Source organism: Epargyreus clarus, unplaced genomic scaffold, assembly GCF_041222505.1.
Source record: "Epargyreus clarus isolate Ecla_fem2 unplaced genomic scaffold, WU_Ecla_fem_2.2 ptg000017l, whole genome shotgun sequence".
In the NCBI taxonomy this organism is placed as follows: domain Eukaryota; kingdom Metazoa; phylum Arthropoda; class Insecta; order Lepidoptera; family Hesperiidae; genus Epargyreus; species Epargyreus clarus.
The window spans coordinates 1,639,577-1,660,259 of record NW_027332225.1 but is presented as its reverse complement, the minus strand read 5'-3'; the positions used below and the strand labels follow the sequence as shown (position 1 = coordinate 1,660,259).

At 36.4% G+C, this 20,683-nt stretch overlaps 3 protein-coding genes across 3 annotated transcripts; 1 reads left to right on the top strand and 2 right to left on the bottom strand.

Moving 5' to 3' along the window:
* Positions 1 to 600: 600 nt before the first annotated feature.
* On the bottom strand, positions 601 to 3,000 carry Syx18 (syntaxin 18). The gene is made up of 2 exons (XM_073081898.1): positions 2,131 to 3,000; positions 601 to 808 (listed from the first exon to the last, which is right to left on the bottom strand). Exons 1-2 carry the CDS (start codon positions 2,908 to 2,910, stop codon positions 620 to 622), a joined length of 969 nt encoding a protein of 322 aa, XP_072937999.1. The 5' UTR covers positions 2,911 to 3,000; the 3' UTR covers positions 601 to 619.
* A 229-nt stretch (positions 3,001 to 3,229) lies between these two features.
* On the top strand, positions 3,230 to 6,087 carry DCP2 (decapping mRNA 2). Its single transcript, XM_073081897.1, has 4 exons — positions 3,230 to 3,458; positions 3,849 to 4,017; positions 4,442 to 4,660; positions 5,284 to 6,087. Exons 1-4 carry the CDS (start codon positions 3,385 to 3,387, stop codon positions 5,980 to 5,982), a joined length of 1,161 nt encoding a protein of 386 aa, XP_072937998.1. The 5' UTR covers positions 3,230 to 3,384; the 3' UTR covers positions 5,983 to 6,087.
* A 3,116-nt stretch (positions 6,088 to 9,203) lies between these two features.
* LOC140748907 (glycosylated lysosomal membrane protein A) lies at positions 9,204 to 19,201 on the bottom strand. Its single transcript, XM_073081824.1, has 8 exons — positions 19,052 to 19,201; positions 17,038 to 17,289; positions 15,907 to 16,095; positions 14,127 to 14,357; positions 12,916 to 13,049; positions 12,272 to 12,409; positions 11,604 to 11,809; positions 9,204 to 10,998 (listed from the first exon to the last, which is right to left on the bottom strand). Exons 1-7 carry the CDS (start codon positions 19,109 to 19,111, stop codon positions 11,656 to 11,658), a joined length of 1,158 nt encoding a protein of 385 aa, XP_072937925.1. The 5' UTR covers positions 19,112 to 19,201; the 3' UTR covers positions 9,204 to 10,998; positions 11,604 to 11,655.
* Between the last annotated feature and the right edge of the window lie 1,482 nt (positions 19,202 to 20,683).

The window sequence follows — 20,683 nt, the reverse complement described above, 5'->3', positions numbered from 1 at the left end:
AGTGAGTTGGCCTCCATGCCTCCGACACGAGATTTCGCCACTTGTCCCTGATTTGCGCAGTCTCAAGCCAGTTATTGGCTTTAAGTCTTTAAGTTCGCGCAAAGCGTTACAAATCCGACAATGAGAAAGATAAGACCCGATCGAAAAACAATAAAATAAAAATCATAGATCATACAAACACCTGCAAAAATTTGGCTAATAACCGCTATTTCTGAGATAAAATAAAGTGAACAAGTCGTATTCTAAAAAATATGCATACCTTTACACAAAATCTGTAATGCAAATAGAAGCAGTAGGTATCTAAGAATAATTTCCAGGGTTTGAATTTATGGGGACCTTTTATTAGGTTCTTATTTAAGAGTACTCATGAGTGATTGATGAAATTCCTTACCTCTTCACTCCATAATTAAAGTTTGATATTACACCCACCATTGATATAATAAGTTCATATATTATATACAATAAGTTGTTAGCATGTGGAGCACAAAATAACCAACCATACATCCAAGAACTTTTATTTAACATACAATTTTGATATTAATAGACACTATAACTGACACTGATTATACTTTAAATAAAAAGAAAAGAAAAACAACAGAAAACAAAATAAAAAAGCTATTTAATCATTGTACCAGTCTAAAAATAAGAGTGTGAATGACATGACAAGTAAGAAGAATAACACATAGACTCTGAGGCCGGCATTCCTCTGGATGGCTTGCTTGATCTGCTCGTTGGCATCCCTCACATTCTCTGTCACACCCACTACCGTGTTGGCTATTCTGTCCACGTCTTGTTCTTGTTGGAGGACCTGAAATTGAATGTGTATAATGTAATAGAGGTAAAAAGTTATGATTCTTGAATAGACTTTTTCTTTAGTTTAATTGAAAAAAGATTAGAAAATAATATTTATGGCTATAATATTTATAATTTGATTTAAAATACCAATATATAACTAATGACTATGCAAAGTGATATATTTAAATTGAGATGATGTAGTATTATCCTATGCAAAAAATGCATCAGATTTTTTTATAAAAATAACACTAGCCCATATGTATAGAGAAAAAATAAAAAAGCGATAAAACTTCCTTTGCGCCCTACATAAATCGACGGTCCCTACGTATAAAGCGACATGTCAAAAACGCAGGTTTACAGGAGAGCGTAATTAATGTTCAAACCACTCTAAAAATAATTCACTATACAATTCTAAGAATATTTTTTTTATAATGTTACTCTAGCTTTAGAGAGTTTGTAGTTTTGTACTAGTATTTTTAAATATTGTTTTTTTTTTTTTATATTTACCAGAAAAACTGACAGATGACTGTTTCTATGTGAAAAGGCAAATAAAAGCATGCCAGACAAGTCTGAGATACAACTTTATACGTAGGAAACATGAAAACGGTATTGACATCTTACTCAGATTTTACATTGATATCTTACTTTTGAAGGTTAGAAAAACAATAACATTTTTTTTGTGTTCTTACTTATTATTTAAAGTGGAAAATATGCTTTTTAGATGTGATGTTAAGTTAGACATGAACGCGTTCATGCCGAGTGGCGCGCTTTTTAAGACATCGTACAAAACGATAAGTATAGATATCCGTATTTATGACACCTATTTCCTGTAAATGTTATACTTGTTCTCTTATACAAATGGTAAATCTAGTAAAGTACATCATATTTAAAGAAAAATCTTATATAGGCATAAGCGTACGGACAATCCAAAGCCATATATGCAATAAAAAAAATTGCAATTTTTGACATGTCACTTTATACGTAGGGACCGTCGAAATATATACAAGTTTTCAGTCATTTTTGGATATTTAAATCTTAATTAATTTCATATTTACTTTATGGCTCTATTTTCTAACAACCCACATTATCTAGCAGACATCATAGCAATCTAATACACAAAGGGTTCGATTTCTGGATACATAGACACATTTGAATGATGAACATGGATATCTGTTATAGGTGTGGGTGTTCCTATATTCCTCTTTGTGTGTTCATGGCACCCACGACACAGAGAATCCTAGTATAGGGTTCTGTAGAAAACATCTTTTTTAAGGGGACACCCATGAAGCAGGCAAACCTAAGCCAAATTTTAAAATCGAAATTTAAAGTACACACCTTTTCAGTAAATATTTCTTGTAACTCAGCAATATGGAGAACTTTGCTCTCAATCTGCCTGACTTCCTCAGTGGTGCTGTTCAGCTCATTCAGTAGCTGAATGTTCTCTGACTCGAACATCTGCAGTTCCTCTGCACTCAGCTCCCCCTCATCTGACATGATTGCTATTTCATTCTCCGACAGATCCATTTTTGTTTTGGCGGTATCTGGTTCTTCAGTCTCAACCACTTCTTCTTCTGTGAGACTATTCACAAATGCTTTTGGAATGCTGGTTTTGGATTTGGAATGCCCTAGTTCTAGTCGGGACATTTTACGCATGTCAAGCGCACGCTTCACCCTCAAAGCCTTTAGCTCACTATGGATCTTACATACGGCCTTTAAGTACGAGTCTACGATGTCCATGGAGACGTCCATGTATTCCCTGACCTGTGGCGGCACCGCCAGCTTCCGGTTGTCGTTCCTGAACTCCTTGAGAAGGTGCGAACAGGTATTGATTATTCTCTGCGCACCCATGTCTATCTGGTCTCTCTCCGCCTCCGACATCTCGTCTCCGGTCACAACGTCGTAGAAACTCAGGTATCTCTCCCTGTTTTCTAATAAAAAGTTTCGTAATCTAGTTATTTGTGATGTTATATCCTTTGCAGCTGCCATGAATGGAGTCTTCGGCTTAGTTCGCAATATTCGATTTTTATCATCGTGTTGCGGACTCTGGACGCCGAATGTTTTATTTCTCGTCTTTAACGTTTTAACGTAGGCTCGAAAGAGCGGTGTTATTTCCATTTTTATTAATATAAACGTATAGTACCAGCTGTGTTTTGTTTTTCAACAAATTTTTATAACTTGACATTTGACAGTTGGCACCTGTACACAGAATACCTATACTGCTAACAGAGTATATATTTTAGTCATTTAGTCTATTGTTCGCACTGAGAAACGTGTGAAATTTTAATTAAAAATTAATCTAAATTATCAAGTTCTAGTAAGTATAGTTCTAATGAGGTTTAAATTTTAATGAAGTTAAAAAGTTGAAAATAAGAATATATATAAAACTGGTATTTGTTGCTCATGGCTGTACCATGAAATATTAAAAACGAATATATGTATTGTTTTTTTTTTGTATTGTTATCTGTGACGCATGTTGTGAATCTTTTATTTGTGAGAAATTTGGAAAAATATTAAACTTTCTTTCAGAACTTGTGATTGTTTTTCTTGTGTTAAGTCCAAATTATAGTTATAAATAAGTTAAGCAGCAATATGTCTTCAACAAACGGTAACAGCAATAAGAGTAGGCACTCTATTCCTATAGATATTTTGGATGACTTATGCAGGTAAGCTTTTGTGAAAATATTGTATTTTGTCCTTGTTTAACTAAATTTCCTTAAATTTTGATATAAAGAAAGAAAACGTCGACACTACACTTTTAGGCAAACAAACTAGAGTTTAGAAAAATATATTGGGATAGTTTAGTAGTTTGACGCAACTGTTTGACAAAAAGTGGGACTTCACTGTTCATGATTATTCTGTATTCCTTTTTCAAAAACATACTTCCAGGCCTTCGATCATTGTTGATCGAAGTTCCAGGTGTTATTATATCGAGTTCCCACAATTTCAGGAAGTGACGAAAAGAACATTTAAGTACCAAAAATGATAATATAGTATATTAAAATTGAATTACTATTTTTGACAAAAAGTTGTATTATTCATACATTGTGTTCCAGCCGTTTTATAATAAACTTGCCGCCAGAGGACCGAGGCAACCTGGTCAGGATATGCTTCCAGATAGAGCTGGCACACTGGTTCTACCTCGACTATTATTGTAATGACGAGACCACCAAGACTCCACTGAATCCATGTGGTATTAGGGAGTTTGCAGCACATATATTTCAGGTATAACAAAGCTTTAGAATGAAATAAAATAAAAATAAATAATATTTTTCTTGTTGGCCATTCCTTTCTACCCTCTTATTAACAGTCTTCTTAACTTGTAATAATGCATAAATTAATATTATCCATGGTACGGATTAATTTAATATTACAGCCTTTTGGTTATGAGACTTCTACTTATTATTTAAATCCTCACCATCGCACAGAAAAAGTGACCAATATAAATCTTTCAATGCAGCAAGTACATACCTGTGCCTGATGACCTAATAGTAGTGTAGCTCTGCTGTTTTCAAGATTCAATGTGTGTAGGAAAACGAAATAAATGAGACAATTTAAGTTTCTTTCATAACAACAATACAGTACAATTGGATTCTGATAGGATTTCTTTTAGTCACATTGACGAAAATACTATTTATATACATTCCAGCATGTTCCCCAACTCCGAGAGCATGTGAGCAGTTTGGATGAGGTGTTGGATAACTGGAGGGAGTACAAACTGACTGTACCGACATATGGTGCAATACTGCTGGATGATGATCTATCCCATGTGTTGCTTGTACAATCATATTGGGCAAAGTCGTCATGGGGATTCCCCAAAGGGAAGGTGAATGAAGATGAGGAGCCATGGAAATGTGCTGTCAGAGAGGTAAGTGGTAAAGAGTTTGTTGCAATTTATTGATGAAAATAAATATCCTTTTATTTAAATTTTTCTGCACCCTAAATGTGCCACCCTCAAGCGCAAATTGGTTTTAAAGCTCTTCCTATAAATAATGCACATAATAAGGTTGTAAAGTCTGAAAAATTTTTGGAAGGTGTATTAAAAATCAAAAAGAAAAATTAATTTTAATTTTATAAACATTTAGAAAAGATTAATGATTTCCTACCTTTTTAATAAAATTTGCGTCCTATTATTATTCTTAACTTATACAAACAATATTTTTTTATTTTTTTATAGTATAGGTGTAGCAGATGAGCATACAATCCACCTGATGGTAAGTGGCTACTGCCGTCCATGGACATCTGTAATCAACCCCAGATAGGATTGCTACCTGAGGTTGGCCACAGATGCGCCGCTACCCCTGAGCTAAGCCCCCTGACTAAGCTGGAACTCCTCGGAAAAGTCTGTCCCCCTTACCACACCCTTCAAACCGGAACACAGCAGCGCTTAACACTGCTGTTATTAGGCAGAAATAGGTGTGGCGGTGGTACCGCCGCAGCTGAACCACACCCGCAGGGTTCTATCACCTTCAAATATGATTTCTCTTACAGGTGCTCGAAGAAACTGGCTTCGATATAAGCAAGCTAATAAACAAAAACGAATATATCGAGGCGATAATCCACGACCAAATCGTGAGGCTGTACATCATCTCGCATATCCCGCGAGACACCAAGTTCCAGCCGCGGACGCGCTACGAGATTAAAGCTTGCGAGTGGTTCGCGCTCGCGGACCTCCCCTCCAGCAGAAAGGACATGACGCCCAAACTCAAGATGGGCGTCAGTCCAAACTCGTTCTTCATGGTACTCCCGTTCGTCAAACGAATGCGGCGGTGGGTCGCCGAGCGGAACCCCAAGGTGTTCCACAGCACCAGGCGAACGAGACACAAGTCGATGGGTGATATCGAGTTTTCGACGTGCAAGGCCAAGAACGGGAACAAAACTATATCGCAGGGTCTCCAAAACGAGATCCAGGAGTATCAGGAAAGTTCCGGACACAAGTATACTAAGAATGGTCACGGTAACCAGAGTGCGACGAAAGCGAATGGTAGCAATGGGAACAGGAAGGACAAGAAACTGACGAAGCGGCAACTGTTCACTCCTCAAAGCACTCCGACCAACAACTTCTCTCCTATTCAAAAGGAGGAGAGTCCGAGTGAGGAAACGGATGTAAATTCGTTCCTAAACTTCGTGGCGCCGTCGTGGGCCAACTTCAAGTTCGACCGCCGCGCCATCCTCGACTGTCTCACTTGATAATTATGCAGACGGAGGATTGATCTCAAAATCAATGGAAATTTATTGACTACTTATAAAGATCGGCTTTAAACTCGTTATCGAAAATTACAGATTTTAGATGGATATTGTTGTTTTAATATCGTCGTTTATTTACTTAATACAGTTTATTTCAGGGCTATTACCTATTTAATATTCCAGTCGATTCTTCAGAATTACGTAAATTACTTTGTGATTGTAATCATATCTATCTATCAATTGAATAGCTATCAATTGACGCATGTTTTATCAGTGCCTGCCGAAATTAGATTTCAAAATAGTGAACTGGACGTATGCCAGGCACTTTATAAAAATGTTTTACATTTAAAGACCATCTTATTTAAATTATCAATGCTTTCTAGTCGATTTTTGGAAGTCATATCACTGTACCATAGTATGTGTGTATGTGCAAAGTATTGTACTTTCTATGCTATATGAAAGTTTGTCAGTTCCGTAACTCTTGCTAAATTGACGACATAAATATTACTGATAAATTACTTATTTATATACATGGTTATCAACAAAGGAGTATCATTTTCGCCGTGTTATCGGAAACATGAGTATAATGGTTATTGTTTAATTGATGTGTCTGGCCGGGAGAGGTCGACCTCGCGCGTGCTTCGCAGGCTATCAAGGGCTGTTATTATATAACGGTTTCTTGTTTTAAAAATTGCGTGTTATTTCTATAATTATTCCATTTATGTACTTCTGGTACTTTATAATGAAATAAAAAGTTTTCTCGATGATTTAAAAATAATTGCAATTAATTATAAGTTTTATAGTTCATTCATGTTTATCATAGTACATTTATAGCAGTATAGTTGCGACAGGAGGGTTATGCCCATAGATATATGTACTACTAATAAAGACGTTATAGTAGTATATCTATGGTTATGCCTATTTCTTGAACTGGGGCTGTAGCTTGTAAGACAGAATTTGAAAATAAGAGGTCTTCGAAATTCTTCGCTGTAAAACCGCGCGGGGAACGTAAGGTAAAGCTTGAGGCGGGAGTATTTCAATAGTAAAACGAGATTTTTTTTCAATATCTTTATTTAATACCATCAATATATTTTCCGCACTGGCACAGGCCGTCACAAATATCCACGTTGTATATATAATAATAATTTGTCCAGTGCAAGCTATACGTCTACAAAGAGGATAAAATACGATTTATCTAATTAATATCACATCAAAAAAATACATTTCTAAAACATGGTTCGAACTTATAACTGATGCAAATATACAGTTCAACTTATATTACAAACATGAATAGAATTAAAAGTAATCAATAAAATTAAATTAAGGTTTGTTCATTACACCGTGCAATAAATAATATGACCGTGTTACGAACGCAAAGGATGGTCGCAGACGGAACTGTCTTATAGAAGTTTTATAATATCAAACTGAGTTTGTGATAACACAACACTAGTTTTAGAACTCCTTCAAATAATAATTATACATATAGAAGCACGTATTTTCAATTTGTCAGCCTGTCTGTGTGGATTAATATTAAAATTATTAAATCAATTTAGATGGGATTTCCAGGAAATATTGACAGCTATTAAGTTATAGGGCAAATTGTTACCAAAAAAATACATATACAGGTATCAAGAACCTTCATAGAAATTGCTGTTGCAGCAATAATCTTTTACCGATAAGTTATAAAAGTCACGTTCACACTATGGTGACGGTATAATGAGCAACTCCATTACAATATAACCAATATATAACTTTACAACGTATTTGGCTTAACGTACACCCGAAATTCATACTTAACACCATTACAAAGTAAAATTAAAATAAGTACTTATAGGTATATTACGTAGGAATCGCTTCTATGAAAGTACCATTGGTTATAAGAAAAATTTAAAACTATACATAAACATTTCCTATTAAACAAATCGAAGTCACGTCTACGTGCATACTTGTAAGCACATTGAAGACATACATAGGTAGTACATACAGAAACAATTTTGTTAACACCGACATGAAATACCATTAACATTCAAAAGCACAAGGATTGTAAGAAAAATTTCGAGAAACGCCTATTACATCTTCACGGAGTTCTAAGTAAAATTGTTAGGAAAATTCCACGATAGTCACAGATCACTATTCCGCTTATCTAAGGTCCGATAAACAATATTATGCTAGACCATAGTCATCGTAAGAGTACATAAAACAGTTCAGAAAATACTAAAATTGTTGCAATTTTATTACCTACATTTTGAGCAAGGTTTTTTACATATGGAAAAATGTTAAGAAAGTGAAGTGACAAAATAATCCTTTCTCAATGTCGCCAAATTTGATTGCATAAAATTTAAAAGTTACTTTCATCATCTACATTCTTTAATATTCTACACAGATTTTCTGAGTTCTGAGTCTTGTGTTTTATGGTATCTCAAAATAAGATGTTCTCAAGGTACGAGACGATTGAAACAAATTGTAAGCTCAAGGTGTTCCATTCCATAAAAAATATTTTTATAAATAAATATGCACGCAACAAAAGATAATAAAGCTTAGCACCAAGATTCTTGAAAAAATAGCTAATAAAATATAGTGTAAGATACAACGAGTGATATGGACAATTTTTTATAAAAAATATAAACATCTGCAATCAACAGGCATAGGGACAGGCATACTTTAATAATATATTTTTTTATATAAATTAAAATTATAATTGGTATTCTAGCTCATAGACAAAATAATGGGCCGGTAAAGTTATTTAACATGGGTTTGCGGACGCATGCTAAAGTGACTAAAACTGATAAATTAAAAGAAATATTTACTAATAAACTGTTTTGGGTTGCTTTTTAAATCAAATTGAGGATAAGAATGTTGCCTGCAGATTGTTTAAAAACGTTTAAAAGTTAGACTTTGGACCAAAACGAATATAAAAAATATATCTTAAAATGTTTCATAAAATGAATTCTCATAATTTAGTGGCTTTTAAAAATATGATCCGATGACATGCATAGTAGTATTATATGAAGTGATCAAATGGGGGCTAAGATTCATCAAATCAATTACATTTTGCAGGAAATTACATTTAAATGTAAGATATAGTTTCGATACACAATATCAATATACCTACGACTGTTACACACATAATACTTGTCTATTACGTAGAACTATAATGATAACATTGATAAAATCTGTTACATGAATCTATATTAGTTAAATATTTTTTATTATTCACATAAAGATTATAATTCACATAAAGATTTTCACTTTTAAAGCTACACCTATATTGTCAAATAACATAAATGTTTTTCTAATGAAATGTCCTAGATAGTAGTAGTATGTATTAGTAGTTCCATAAATTCCCAAATCCAGCCAAAAATGCTTTTCAGCCCAACGATACAGCCTCTATATAAACCTACATCACATACGGTTTTAACTTTTCATACAGCAACTGTATTCTTACTTATACATTCTTTATAATTCGATACATTCCCGTAGTCTATATCTTATCAGTCCCTCATTCTTTTTAAAATTTTCTTGTATATTTCTTACCCTACCTATATTTACATCTTTCATTTTTTTTTTGTTTTTTTTTTTAACATCAATCTTAACCATCAAAACATCGAGATTAGTGTAATATTAATATCCATTGTAATCTTTGTCAATATTTCATGCAGATTGCGCACTTTGGCAACAACTCGTATTCGTTTTTTAATCATATCTAATTTTTTTAAATCAAAATGTAAGTACATGGAAACAGGTGATTCTTACATAAAATATATGGAAAGAACTTAAACATATTCGAATGTATTTTAGTTAATTCATATATTTCGTTAATCCAAATGCAATATGGATAATATGAATTATTGTGTCCACTACATCATTGGATGGGATGATGGCTGGGTCGGTCATAAAACTTAATACAAAAAATGCAATGTATAAAAACAGTTAATAGCATTTGTAATATGGATTGATATCAGACATTTTCGTAATTAAAATAACGTCATAAAACTATAATCACATACATATGCAATGTGAATCCGCTTTTACATTGCATAAAAAAGAATGTTATTAAAGTTCTTTGTGTCAAAATGAAATGCAATATGTCATACAGTGCTAAGACCGGCAATCACAAAGACTGCATAAAAGTACTGTTACTTAAAAGTACAAATTGTTTAACTTGATAGTCATACGCATAATAATTATGTCGCCTAATATGACACAGATTATAATTGGAAGATAATTATGAACATCCCTGATCCTGATCTAATAAAATTTAAAGTTTAGTAAAGTTGAATTGCTGGAAAAAGTTTTGATAAAATAAAGATGACTAACATGTAATTTACGCGTTGTCTTCGGCGATCAAAACCCACGCGGTGATGACGTCAAACGTGGTGATCAGTTCGGTCTCAGTGAGGGCATGCTCGGAGGGCGCCAGGTCAGAGAGCTCCACACTCGGCTGCGGAAGTAGACGAACGAGCTCCGGGGCGGAGGGCGTAGAGCCAGGGCTTGGGGCAGGGGATATGGGTTTGAAAAGGTGACGAAGGTCCGGAGCGGAAGGTGTGTAGGTAATCTCGGAGGGGCTGTGGTCCGAGGCGGGGTGGCTTAGGTCCGCGGCGGGTTGGCTGTGTTCCGAGGCGGGGTGGGTTAGGTCCGCGGCGGGTTGGCTGTGTTCCGAGGCGGGGTGGCTTAGGTCCGCGGCGGGTTGGCTGAGGCCCGAGGCGGGGTGGCTTAAGTCCGCGGCAGGTTGGCTGAGGTCCGAGGCGGGGTGGCTGGCTTCCGTGGCGGGGTGACTGGCATCCGAGGCGGGGTGACTGGCATCCGAGGCAGGGTGACTGAGGACCGAGGCGGGGTGGCTTAGGTCCGAGGCGGGTTGGCTTAGATTGGCGGTCTCCATGAGGGCCTGATGCAGCTCCCGCAGCGGCTGGCACACGTAGCGCAGACGACGGCCGGAGCGCGGGCTGACGGTTTCGTAACTTAAGGTCATATCAATCATGTTTTGAATTTCTTCCTCTATGATGGTGCCGCGCCTGTTACCTGAAATAATTCTTGGTATGAAATTTATGGCAATAAGCGAGAAAACTCATTGATTACTTTCACTAGGCAAACTTAGATTTTTATCAGTACGTAACATATTTATAGTATGTGTCTAAGGGTCACGCATACGTAAATTAATTTGTTGCAGTGTTTTGCAATCCGCGTGCGCATGCGCATAGCGTATGCATGCCAAGACAGATAAAAATAAAACAGTGATTAAATGTCAATAATGCAATGTGCAATATTTAGTGGCAAGTAAAATAATAATTCAATGTGAAACGCCAGCACCTGAGCCCCAGGCTACCAAGTGTATAGTTATCGCCAAATTGCTAGTCCGCTCTGAAGTCGTTGCAAACAGGTGTAGTCATACATTTTGCTATGGCGACGAGATTCATTTCTATATTCAGAGCGGTCTAGCAGTTTTACGCGGACCATACAGTAACCCACATTTCCCACAAGTATCGTGCAGCAGTGCGCTTAGTCTACAGACTGTGAGCAACACTGCGCCATGCGACCGCCCCCAATCCCCCTCCGCAGCATTCGCCGTGCCCAGCCGCCAGTGGCGCTCTCCGCGACCTCCCCCGCAGTGGTCGGGAAGCCCTTACCATACTGCAGCTGCAGGTTGCAGCGCAGGCCGGGCGCAGGCGGGGTCGCGGGTCAGTTGCGGCGCGCGCGGCTCACCAGCCACACGGAGACGAAGGTCATCCCCACCAGCACCGCGGACGGCACCACCAGCCCCACCACCAGCGCCCCGGTCAGGAACGACGACGTTCTCTCGGTCTCCGGCAAGCCGTAGCCCATCGTCAGGGTCCTGGTACAACGAGTAACTATAGTCGGATCCATAATTAGGTGTTTGAAATGTCCTGACAAAAGAAAATCAAGAAAATACGTTTCAAATGGTTAGTTAATTGAAGTCTGCTGAATTATCCGAATTTTAATTATTAAGGTCTGGTGGAAAGCGAAGCATACTGTTCCAGCTTAGTCCTCAGGGGTAGCGGCGCATCTGTAGCCGACCTCAGCTAGGAATAGCTAATCCTATTTGGGGTTGATTACAGATGTCCATGGGCGGCAGCAGCCACTTACCATCAGGTGGACTGCATGCTCGTCTGCTACTCCTATATTATAAAAAATATATATTAAAACATTTTTACGATTCCATTCGTTACGTATTCAAAATGATAACAGCACAGTCTCATTTCTATAAATTATAAATTAATTAATAATTTTTCAGATTATGTTTATGATTATTATAATTTAGATATTAGTTTCTCACCAGGCCGTGTAGTTGGTCTGCCGGTAGTAGCCGTCGCCGCGGTCGCCGAAGCTGGCCACCGCCTCCTGCACCAGCAGCGTGCCAGGCTCGAAGCTGCCGAAGTAACGCTTCGCCAGACTGCCCGACGGGATTGATGCCCTGGGTGTGAAGAAGAAAATTTGAAGACAGGATGAACATTTAAATCGTTACACATAGGCGACAGGGTCAATGACATGTGATCGCGATCATTTCACGTTAAAATTTTATATAATAGGCATTATAATTAATATCAGTACATACATAACAGCAATGGCGGATTTACACATTTACTGCCTGCTATTCTATTAATGTATTCCGCGAAAATAGGTCATCATGATCATGATTTAAATTAAATAGTCTTTAAAATTTGTTTCTCAAAGACAAGTGTGCACAATAGTCCCAAATTGCCACCCCTAAAAATCTAGATTGTTTATTGATAATTCCGCTACTGCGATATTATACGAACCATTACGGCCTCGTCGATAATGCATTACTTTGAAAAATAGCATTTTATTTAAGCTATTCAAACATAAATATTTTTAATGGGAGATTCTGCAATAAGAATTTCTGAAAATTTCGAAAACTTTCTGAAATTTGAAAATAACAATAAGGGTAGGAGGCCTCACTTGTTGATAGTGTGCATGGAGGCCTGCACGGAGCTGCCCACGGAGCGCTGGCGGGCGGTGTAGGCCACGGGCCGGTACTGCAGGTACCCGCCGGAAGCATTCCAATTGCTCGACGGTGTCAGTAAGTCGATCATCTGAAAACACGTACAGTTAAGTTTATGAGTGTTAGATATCCAGCCATCAGTTGTAAATTCTTGGAGGTTTTTTTTTTAACAACATAGGAGTAGCAGACGAGCATGCAATTTGGATGATAAGTGGCTACTGCCGCCCATGGACTTCTGTAATCAACCCCATATAAGATTAAATTCCTACTACAGATCGCCTAGAGACACGCCGCTACCTTCGAGGACTATGCTGGAATAAATATGTCTCCCTTACCACATCGTTCAAACCAGAACTCAGTAACTCTGAACATTGATGTTACTAGGCAGAAATAGGTGTTGTCCCTGTAGTACCGGGACCAGAATAGGGCTACGGTAACCCTTGCCTGTCGTAAGAGGCGACTAAAAAGGGCTTCCGGGGTTGCGGGCGGCAAGAGTGGGAGCTCAAACCGTCCAGCAAGCGACCCCGGGAAGGACAGCGGTTTGTGTGGTCGCATATCGCTGTAATCACCAGGGGATATGAGAGGAGCGTAAATTGCTCCCCCCACGGCAGAGCCCGATAAAAGGGCATCGCGTTAGGAGGACTCCGGTTGTGTTCCGTTGGAGATCCCGGAGTTCTCCACCAAACGCTGAGGACGGCCACCTGGGGGGTTTTAGTGTGGTAAAAATCCCACATAACCCGGCGTCACTCCCATGGCGTCGGGTACCTTATGAAGGTTTCCCCCTCGTCAAAAAAAAAAAAAAAAAAAGGCAGAAATAGGTGTGGCCGCCGCCTGACTCGAAACATACTGGTTTCTACATTTTCAATAGAATTGAAAAATGTTTATATACAAATGTTTATATAGGTAAGATTTGTTCTATATGAAATTTTATAATCGCTTACTCTTTATCCGGTACTCTTTATGACAGAATGCCACTCTTATTTGATTACAGAGTATGTTTATGACACACTGGCGAGGTATACGGAGACATTGACGGCAGTGAACTTCTACTATCAGGTGGATAACACGTTCCTTAACTACTTATATCCTTCTCATTATGAGAAGAGACCCGTGCCCAGCCGTGGGGCAGTAAGGAGCTGATGATGATGATTGCTACTTATAAACATACCTCGAACACTCCAGGCGTGTATTCATCATCAATTGTCTTGTGCACCATATATTCGAGTTTCCCAGTGGTGCAGTCCTGGCTGATCACCACGTAGCGGACCGCGTACCTCGCCGCCTCGTACTCGCAGAAGGGCGTGAGCCCCACCAGGCCAACGTCGACGAGAGTGGACCGCGGCGACAGGAATAAGCGGGGAAGCTCCTCCCAGCGGGTTTCGGAAGACATCAGTTGGAACTGTTGATGTGTAGTGTTATTGTAATGATTGTTGTAAGGACACTTGTAGTAGGTGAGAATATGTTTGTTTGTTTGCTTTTCGTTTCATATTTCTATTTTCAAACCTCGGACCTTCTCTCTTTAAATGGGACACAGACATATAAAGAGTAACAAACAAAGCATACTGAATAGTAGGACCTTTTTAGCCAACGTACATACAGACAAGATGATGTTAAACCAGTTTTGTATCCCCTTCCCCCTGAACTATGCCCATTACCAAAGACATGTAAGATTTGTCCAAAAGTAATTCCTTAATTTCATGACTTATTTAATTACAGTAATTACCTATATATCATAGCTCTGCCTACACAATTACTTTGTACATAACTAAATAAATTGATTTATATTTAAAGGAACTTCAACAATTATTGTTATACAAGGCCACGATAAGATTACAAGTGTAAATAAAATAAAACTTTCACCTTTCAACAATAATTGACAACATAATTATCATCCTGTAGTAATCAATATGACAAATTGTTTATCTTAAACGCAGCTGCCTTGAGTGACTCACTATTCTCGTGAATAAAAATTATGTCACGACCCGAGTTCATAACACCCGGGCGTATGCAAGTTTGGTAGAGAAATCAAAGAAGAAGAATAAATCATTAGAAATGGCACACAGACCACAGATGGCCCTTTATGCCTTATTCACATATGTACAATAGTAAAGTTTATTGTTTATTCATATTAGAATATCATATGCTTTAACTGTAAACAAAAGCATCTCGAGGAAATGTATATATGTATACCTGAGAGTGAAAGAATATTTTAAACATGTTGATATGCACTTGGCCAGTGTAGTGGATGATGGTCTCAAATTTTAATTGTTCTATTCTGTTTGGAATTCCTCAATCAAATCATTGAGTTTTTGCCAAATTCATTGCATCTTTTATATATTTATTTCTAAACTTATTTAGATTTATACATAGACACAAATAAAATTTGGTAATAATCGCTTAATACAACAAAATATAAATTTCACTTAATTCTAAGTATATTTCTATGCATAATCAATTCTGTAGCAAGAAGTGTTATTTACAATACAATATGCTTGCGTGGATACTCTTGTTTTGATAATATTTACGTTGCAAGCACTAGATAAACTTGGTACAGTATATAACAACATTCACATTTGACCTAATTATATAAAACTGATGCGTAGCTTCAATTATATTGTGAATAGTTATGAGGTAGAATATATTCTGTTTACTACAAACTTATATTTAACTTGCTTTATTAATTTGTATATAAATCGGTAAATGAGACCCATTTTCCGGAATCTGATTGAGCTGAAATTTTTGATCCAAAATCATAAATATCATAATGCATGATTATATTAAGGATGCCACTGTAAAGTGTAAAAGCAAACCGTTTAGGGGTATCCGACACACCACATAATAATAATTATATATTTGTGAATCCCCATGATCAAACAATTTTTTTAGAAAAATAAGAAGAACAAGATGACATTACAGCCATACAAAATCTTTACGAGTAATGGACTTACATTTATTTCCACGGTTCCATTGGTTCCATTTTTTTCACCATGTAAAGATCCATGAACCACGACGCTTGCCTGAATATCAGTCATTACGCTTTCTTGTAGCACCCATGTTACATGAGTGAGAGAAACGTTTCGGTATGGCTGTTTGTAGTTGAAGAACACCGTGTCATTACAGTCATCATATTCAAATAACTGAAACAAATTATACTTTGATAGAACCAATATCTTGTAATCAGAATGAACAAGGTATATTCATAGAGACTTATTATAAAACATAAAACATGACAGTTTAAAATCATAGCCTATGACAATCCCACAAATTGGTTTAATTGGTATGTGTGGTTATATGACATTTAATGGAACAGATTGTAGGTATATACACATTATTCATTGAATCATAACCAGTCCAGCAAAGTATTATAGATTAACTTATACATGATTCATATTTAAATACTAATTTCTATATTAGATTACTTCAATCATGTCCATATGTTAACTGCAATAATAATAATGAATATTAGTTGATTTAAATTGATTCTGGATTCATGAGAAATAATGTAACTGCAATAGAATAAATGTATTTTTTCTTTTTTATATGAACTTCAATAATTTTCCTATCAGTTTTTGGAATTCATAAAGTTATATGTTTATAATAAAAGAAGTGTTTATGTTATTTTTTCCATACAGCAGATAACATTCCATATATGGCAGACTGTCTCATACTCTACATTATAATTACTTAAATAACATCATTTTATCATATTAATACTTATTTGACATAAGACATCTGGTTTTCCTCAATGAAATAATATAAAAAAGTTATATAAACAAGTATACTTTCTTTTGTGATTTCATTCATTAACAGAAATCAATTTTCAATATATTTTCCTCATAGACTCTAGGTACAATATGAACTAGACATACAGACAAATTTAATTACCTGACAAAACAAGTAGAATTTTGTTACTTTACAAACAGAATAACTATGGATTTGCAATACTATAGCACAATTATATTAAGATATTAAAATGTATCATTTTGCTTTTAAGATAACTGTTGTCTAATGTAATTGTGGAAAAACTGACACTCCAATCCATTTTTTATTTATGAATAAATTTTCATTTTTCTACTTACATTGGTAATGCTTATAGCGAAATTGTATATGGCGGGTGTTGAAGTATTTATGCTGATTGGGATTCTATGATCCCATTCAATTTCCAGTGTGGAGTTCTGGTTAGTAATGATATATATGACTGTTGGGTTTGATCCCGTGAAGTCCCAAATTTGATGTAAATCATATTTGGTGTCACTTTGGGGCACCTTTGTGTATACCAGTACATTTTCATTACTAAGACATTCATTACATCCCGGATTCAACGCTGGTATCTGAAAAATAAATTTATAAGGATGGATGAAGACCTGTATTGTGGATTTTTGCTGCTTTTCCCTCTTAAAGTTCTGAGGAAGTGGAAAATTAGGTACCAAAAGTGTGTTTGGGCTCTCCCAAACACTTTGTAGAGATCTAAAGGAATTCTTTTATGATATAAAAGTGGTATATGAAGATACAGTCCACCTTATCAGGTCAGTGGTCACTGCCTCCCATGGACATGTATAATTAACTCCATATAAATGGTGGTTATTCTACCTTAAGGTCATCATAGATTTTTTTATATGTTAAGAAGCTATTGCAGCCATGGATATCTGCAATCAACCCTCGTCAGGACCAGATTCCTACATTAAAACCATAGATGCACCGCTACCCCTGAGGAATATGTTACAATGCCTTGGAAAAGTAGGTCTCTGTTACCACACCTTTCAAACCCAAACATAATAGGGCTTAACACTGCTGTTAATAGGCAGAAGTAGGTGTGGCGGTGAAGAACCGGTGGGTTCTGCCACCTTTCCATATTTATCACAAATAACAAGACATTTGAAGGTGGTAGAAACTGTGACGGCACCTATTTCTGCCTACTAAAATTAGTGTCAAGCACTGCTATGTTCTAAGGGTTTGCTAAGGGAGACATACTTTTCCTAGGTATCCCATCTTAGTCCTCTTAGGGTAGCGGCGCATCTGTGACCGACCTCGGGTAGAAATATATAATCCAGCTGAGGTAAATTACAGATGTCCACGGGCAGCAGTAGCCGCTTACCATCAGGTGGACTGCATGCTCATCTGCTACTCCTATTATATAATAAAAAGAAAAAAAAAACATTACTAGGCGACCATAATATCTTATATTGGTAGAAATAAGATGGTTGCTTAGTATGCTGTTAACACCCTTCCACGGAGAGAAACTAATTCACATTAGAAATAGGTGTGGCAGTGGTCGTGGCTAACTAGCCAAGGTTAAACTTTTGTCTGGTTTGAAAGGTAGTATAACTATACTACCTTTCAAACCAGACAAAAGTTTGACCATAAGACAGCATTTTGGCTACATTTACTATTTTTTTTTAATAAAAAGCAGTGTTCAGGTAATTGGATAACATCTTCTTATCCATTACACCTAAGAACCTGAATTTGAAATGTGAACAGACTCAAAGTCACTCCGCGAAGCTATGAAGAGAGCTATGCTTAAGCTATTTCCCTACACGAAAGAATCAGTAACAATGATCCATTTATTGATGGATAGATGATATTGAATAAATACTTATATTAATTATTATTACATTACTATCCATATGTTAGTGTTTTATATAATTTATAAGGTAACTTGTTCCTGGTTTATAATAGTAATTTCACTAAATAACAATTAGAAAAAGTATTCTGAACAAAGAAATTTCATTTTCTCTACAGAAATAGTAAAGTGGGCGTAGTCTATGTAATGGTAGCAATCCTGGGTAGTTTAAAATAGAACAGTTTATATATATTTGCTTCCTATCTTAAGTTATATAGGTAATTCAATCTTCATAGGATGAAAATTATTTTAGAGATGTGCAAAGTCATGAATTTATGCATGAATAGTAGAAAAAAAATCGCACCACAATCACTTAATATTTGACAATAAAATTAAAAGGACAATAGGTAAAATTATTCTAATCGAATGAACAGTTTTCTGTTCTGAATAAGTAGGAACTACTTTCATATTGAAATAAAAAAAAATGTACTGATTTTGCAAAATATGGATTATGAAAAATAGAAAATACTTACAATGTCTATACCAGCGACGGACGATATAGCCAAAAACGTTAATAGAAGACCACGATGCATTTTTATCAAAAAAGGAAATTTATTTCCACATGTCCTAGGTTTATCACGTCTAGCTCAGTTCACACGTCAAGCACTAATATTGATTGAGACTGCGACAGGCGACTGCGTGCAATCAAGCGTTATAAACAAAAGCGATCGATAACACGTATCTTAATTTTCGTTTTCTAAACCTATACTCTGTAACTATAAATTATTTGTTTAACCAGCTATTTTTCTTGTCAATAAACACTTTTTCTTGCGTATTCAGTACATAATAACACTCCGACATCTGCAATACAACATAAACTCGCGTTGCGTTATCGCCACAGCCCACAACAGAATCAACAGATATCGATTGATTATTACGATACCAATTTGAGATGGTATATATATTTGTATCTTCGTCAACAACATATATTGCGCATCAATCTAGATGCATGTTTTGTAATTAGTCGCATATTCTCAAATTTTGTCTATATATAATACGGTAGGTTTTCATTCGTTCAGAAATTATATTAGTTTTTAGAAATGGTAGTAAATAAATTACAGATACCATAGAACAATATTTTTAGATGGAAAAATAATATTCTGATTGTTATCTCACTCGATACCTTGTAGGTAATAATCCGATTGCAAGTAATACTTGGTATTTACGTGGAAAAATTACTATGATTTGCAGGAGACGCTCGCCTTAGTGTTAGTACAGGAATTTTTAAAATATTACTATGCATCATTGAGCAATAAAATGAATAATATTCAATGTTCAGTGTATAAGCACTGCGCACGATTACAGAAACGTAATCATTTGAATGATACATCCCGCGGAGAAAAGACGAGCATTTCATTAATATTTTATTTACATACTCGTGTCTATTCGTCTGTACTCGTCAAATATCTAAATCTACTTATTGGTGTGAAAACTAGGGTTGCCGCCTTTTTTTAATTATATTCCTTAAAAACATTACAAAAATAAATTACATAGTAATAAAATAAATGTAGTAGGTATATAATATTTCTTCTAAGAATACTTTTCTTGCCGTCGCCAGGTACCGAACAGCAGATTTGTTTAGTTAGATAAAACCAATTTTGTGCGGTTGAAGCAGCCGTCATGGACTCATGGTCGCAAGCAGAGTATTGAAGGTGGTAGAACCATTTGTGGTTGGACGAGTATAGGTGTTCTGTGGGTTGGACTGCGGCGGCAACAACCGCCACAACTATTTCTGCCTAATCACAGCAGTGTTTAAGCGTTGCTGTGTTCTGATTAAAGTGTGTGGAGACATACTTTTCCGAGGCGTTCCAGCTTAAGTCCTCAGGGGTAGCGACGCACCTGTGGCTGACGTCAGGTAGAAATATCTAATTCTATCTGGGGTTGATTACAGATGTCTACGGTCGGCAGTAGCCACTTACCATCAGGTGGACTGCATGCTCGTCTGCTACTCCCATCTTATATAAAAAAAAATATAGAAACGTATGGTCGCAAGTGCCCAGAAAAACAACGTTTGAATTGAGGTGTCAAGCATGTGGCAAGAAATCGATATTTTTCTCATGCATATATGAAGCTCATACAAATCAGTTCAGAAGACCGCTAAATTA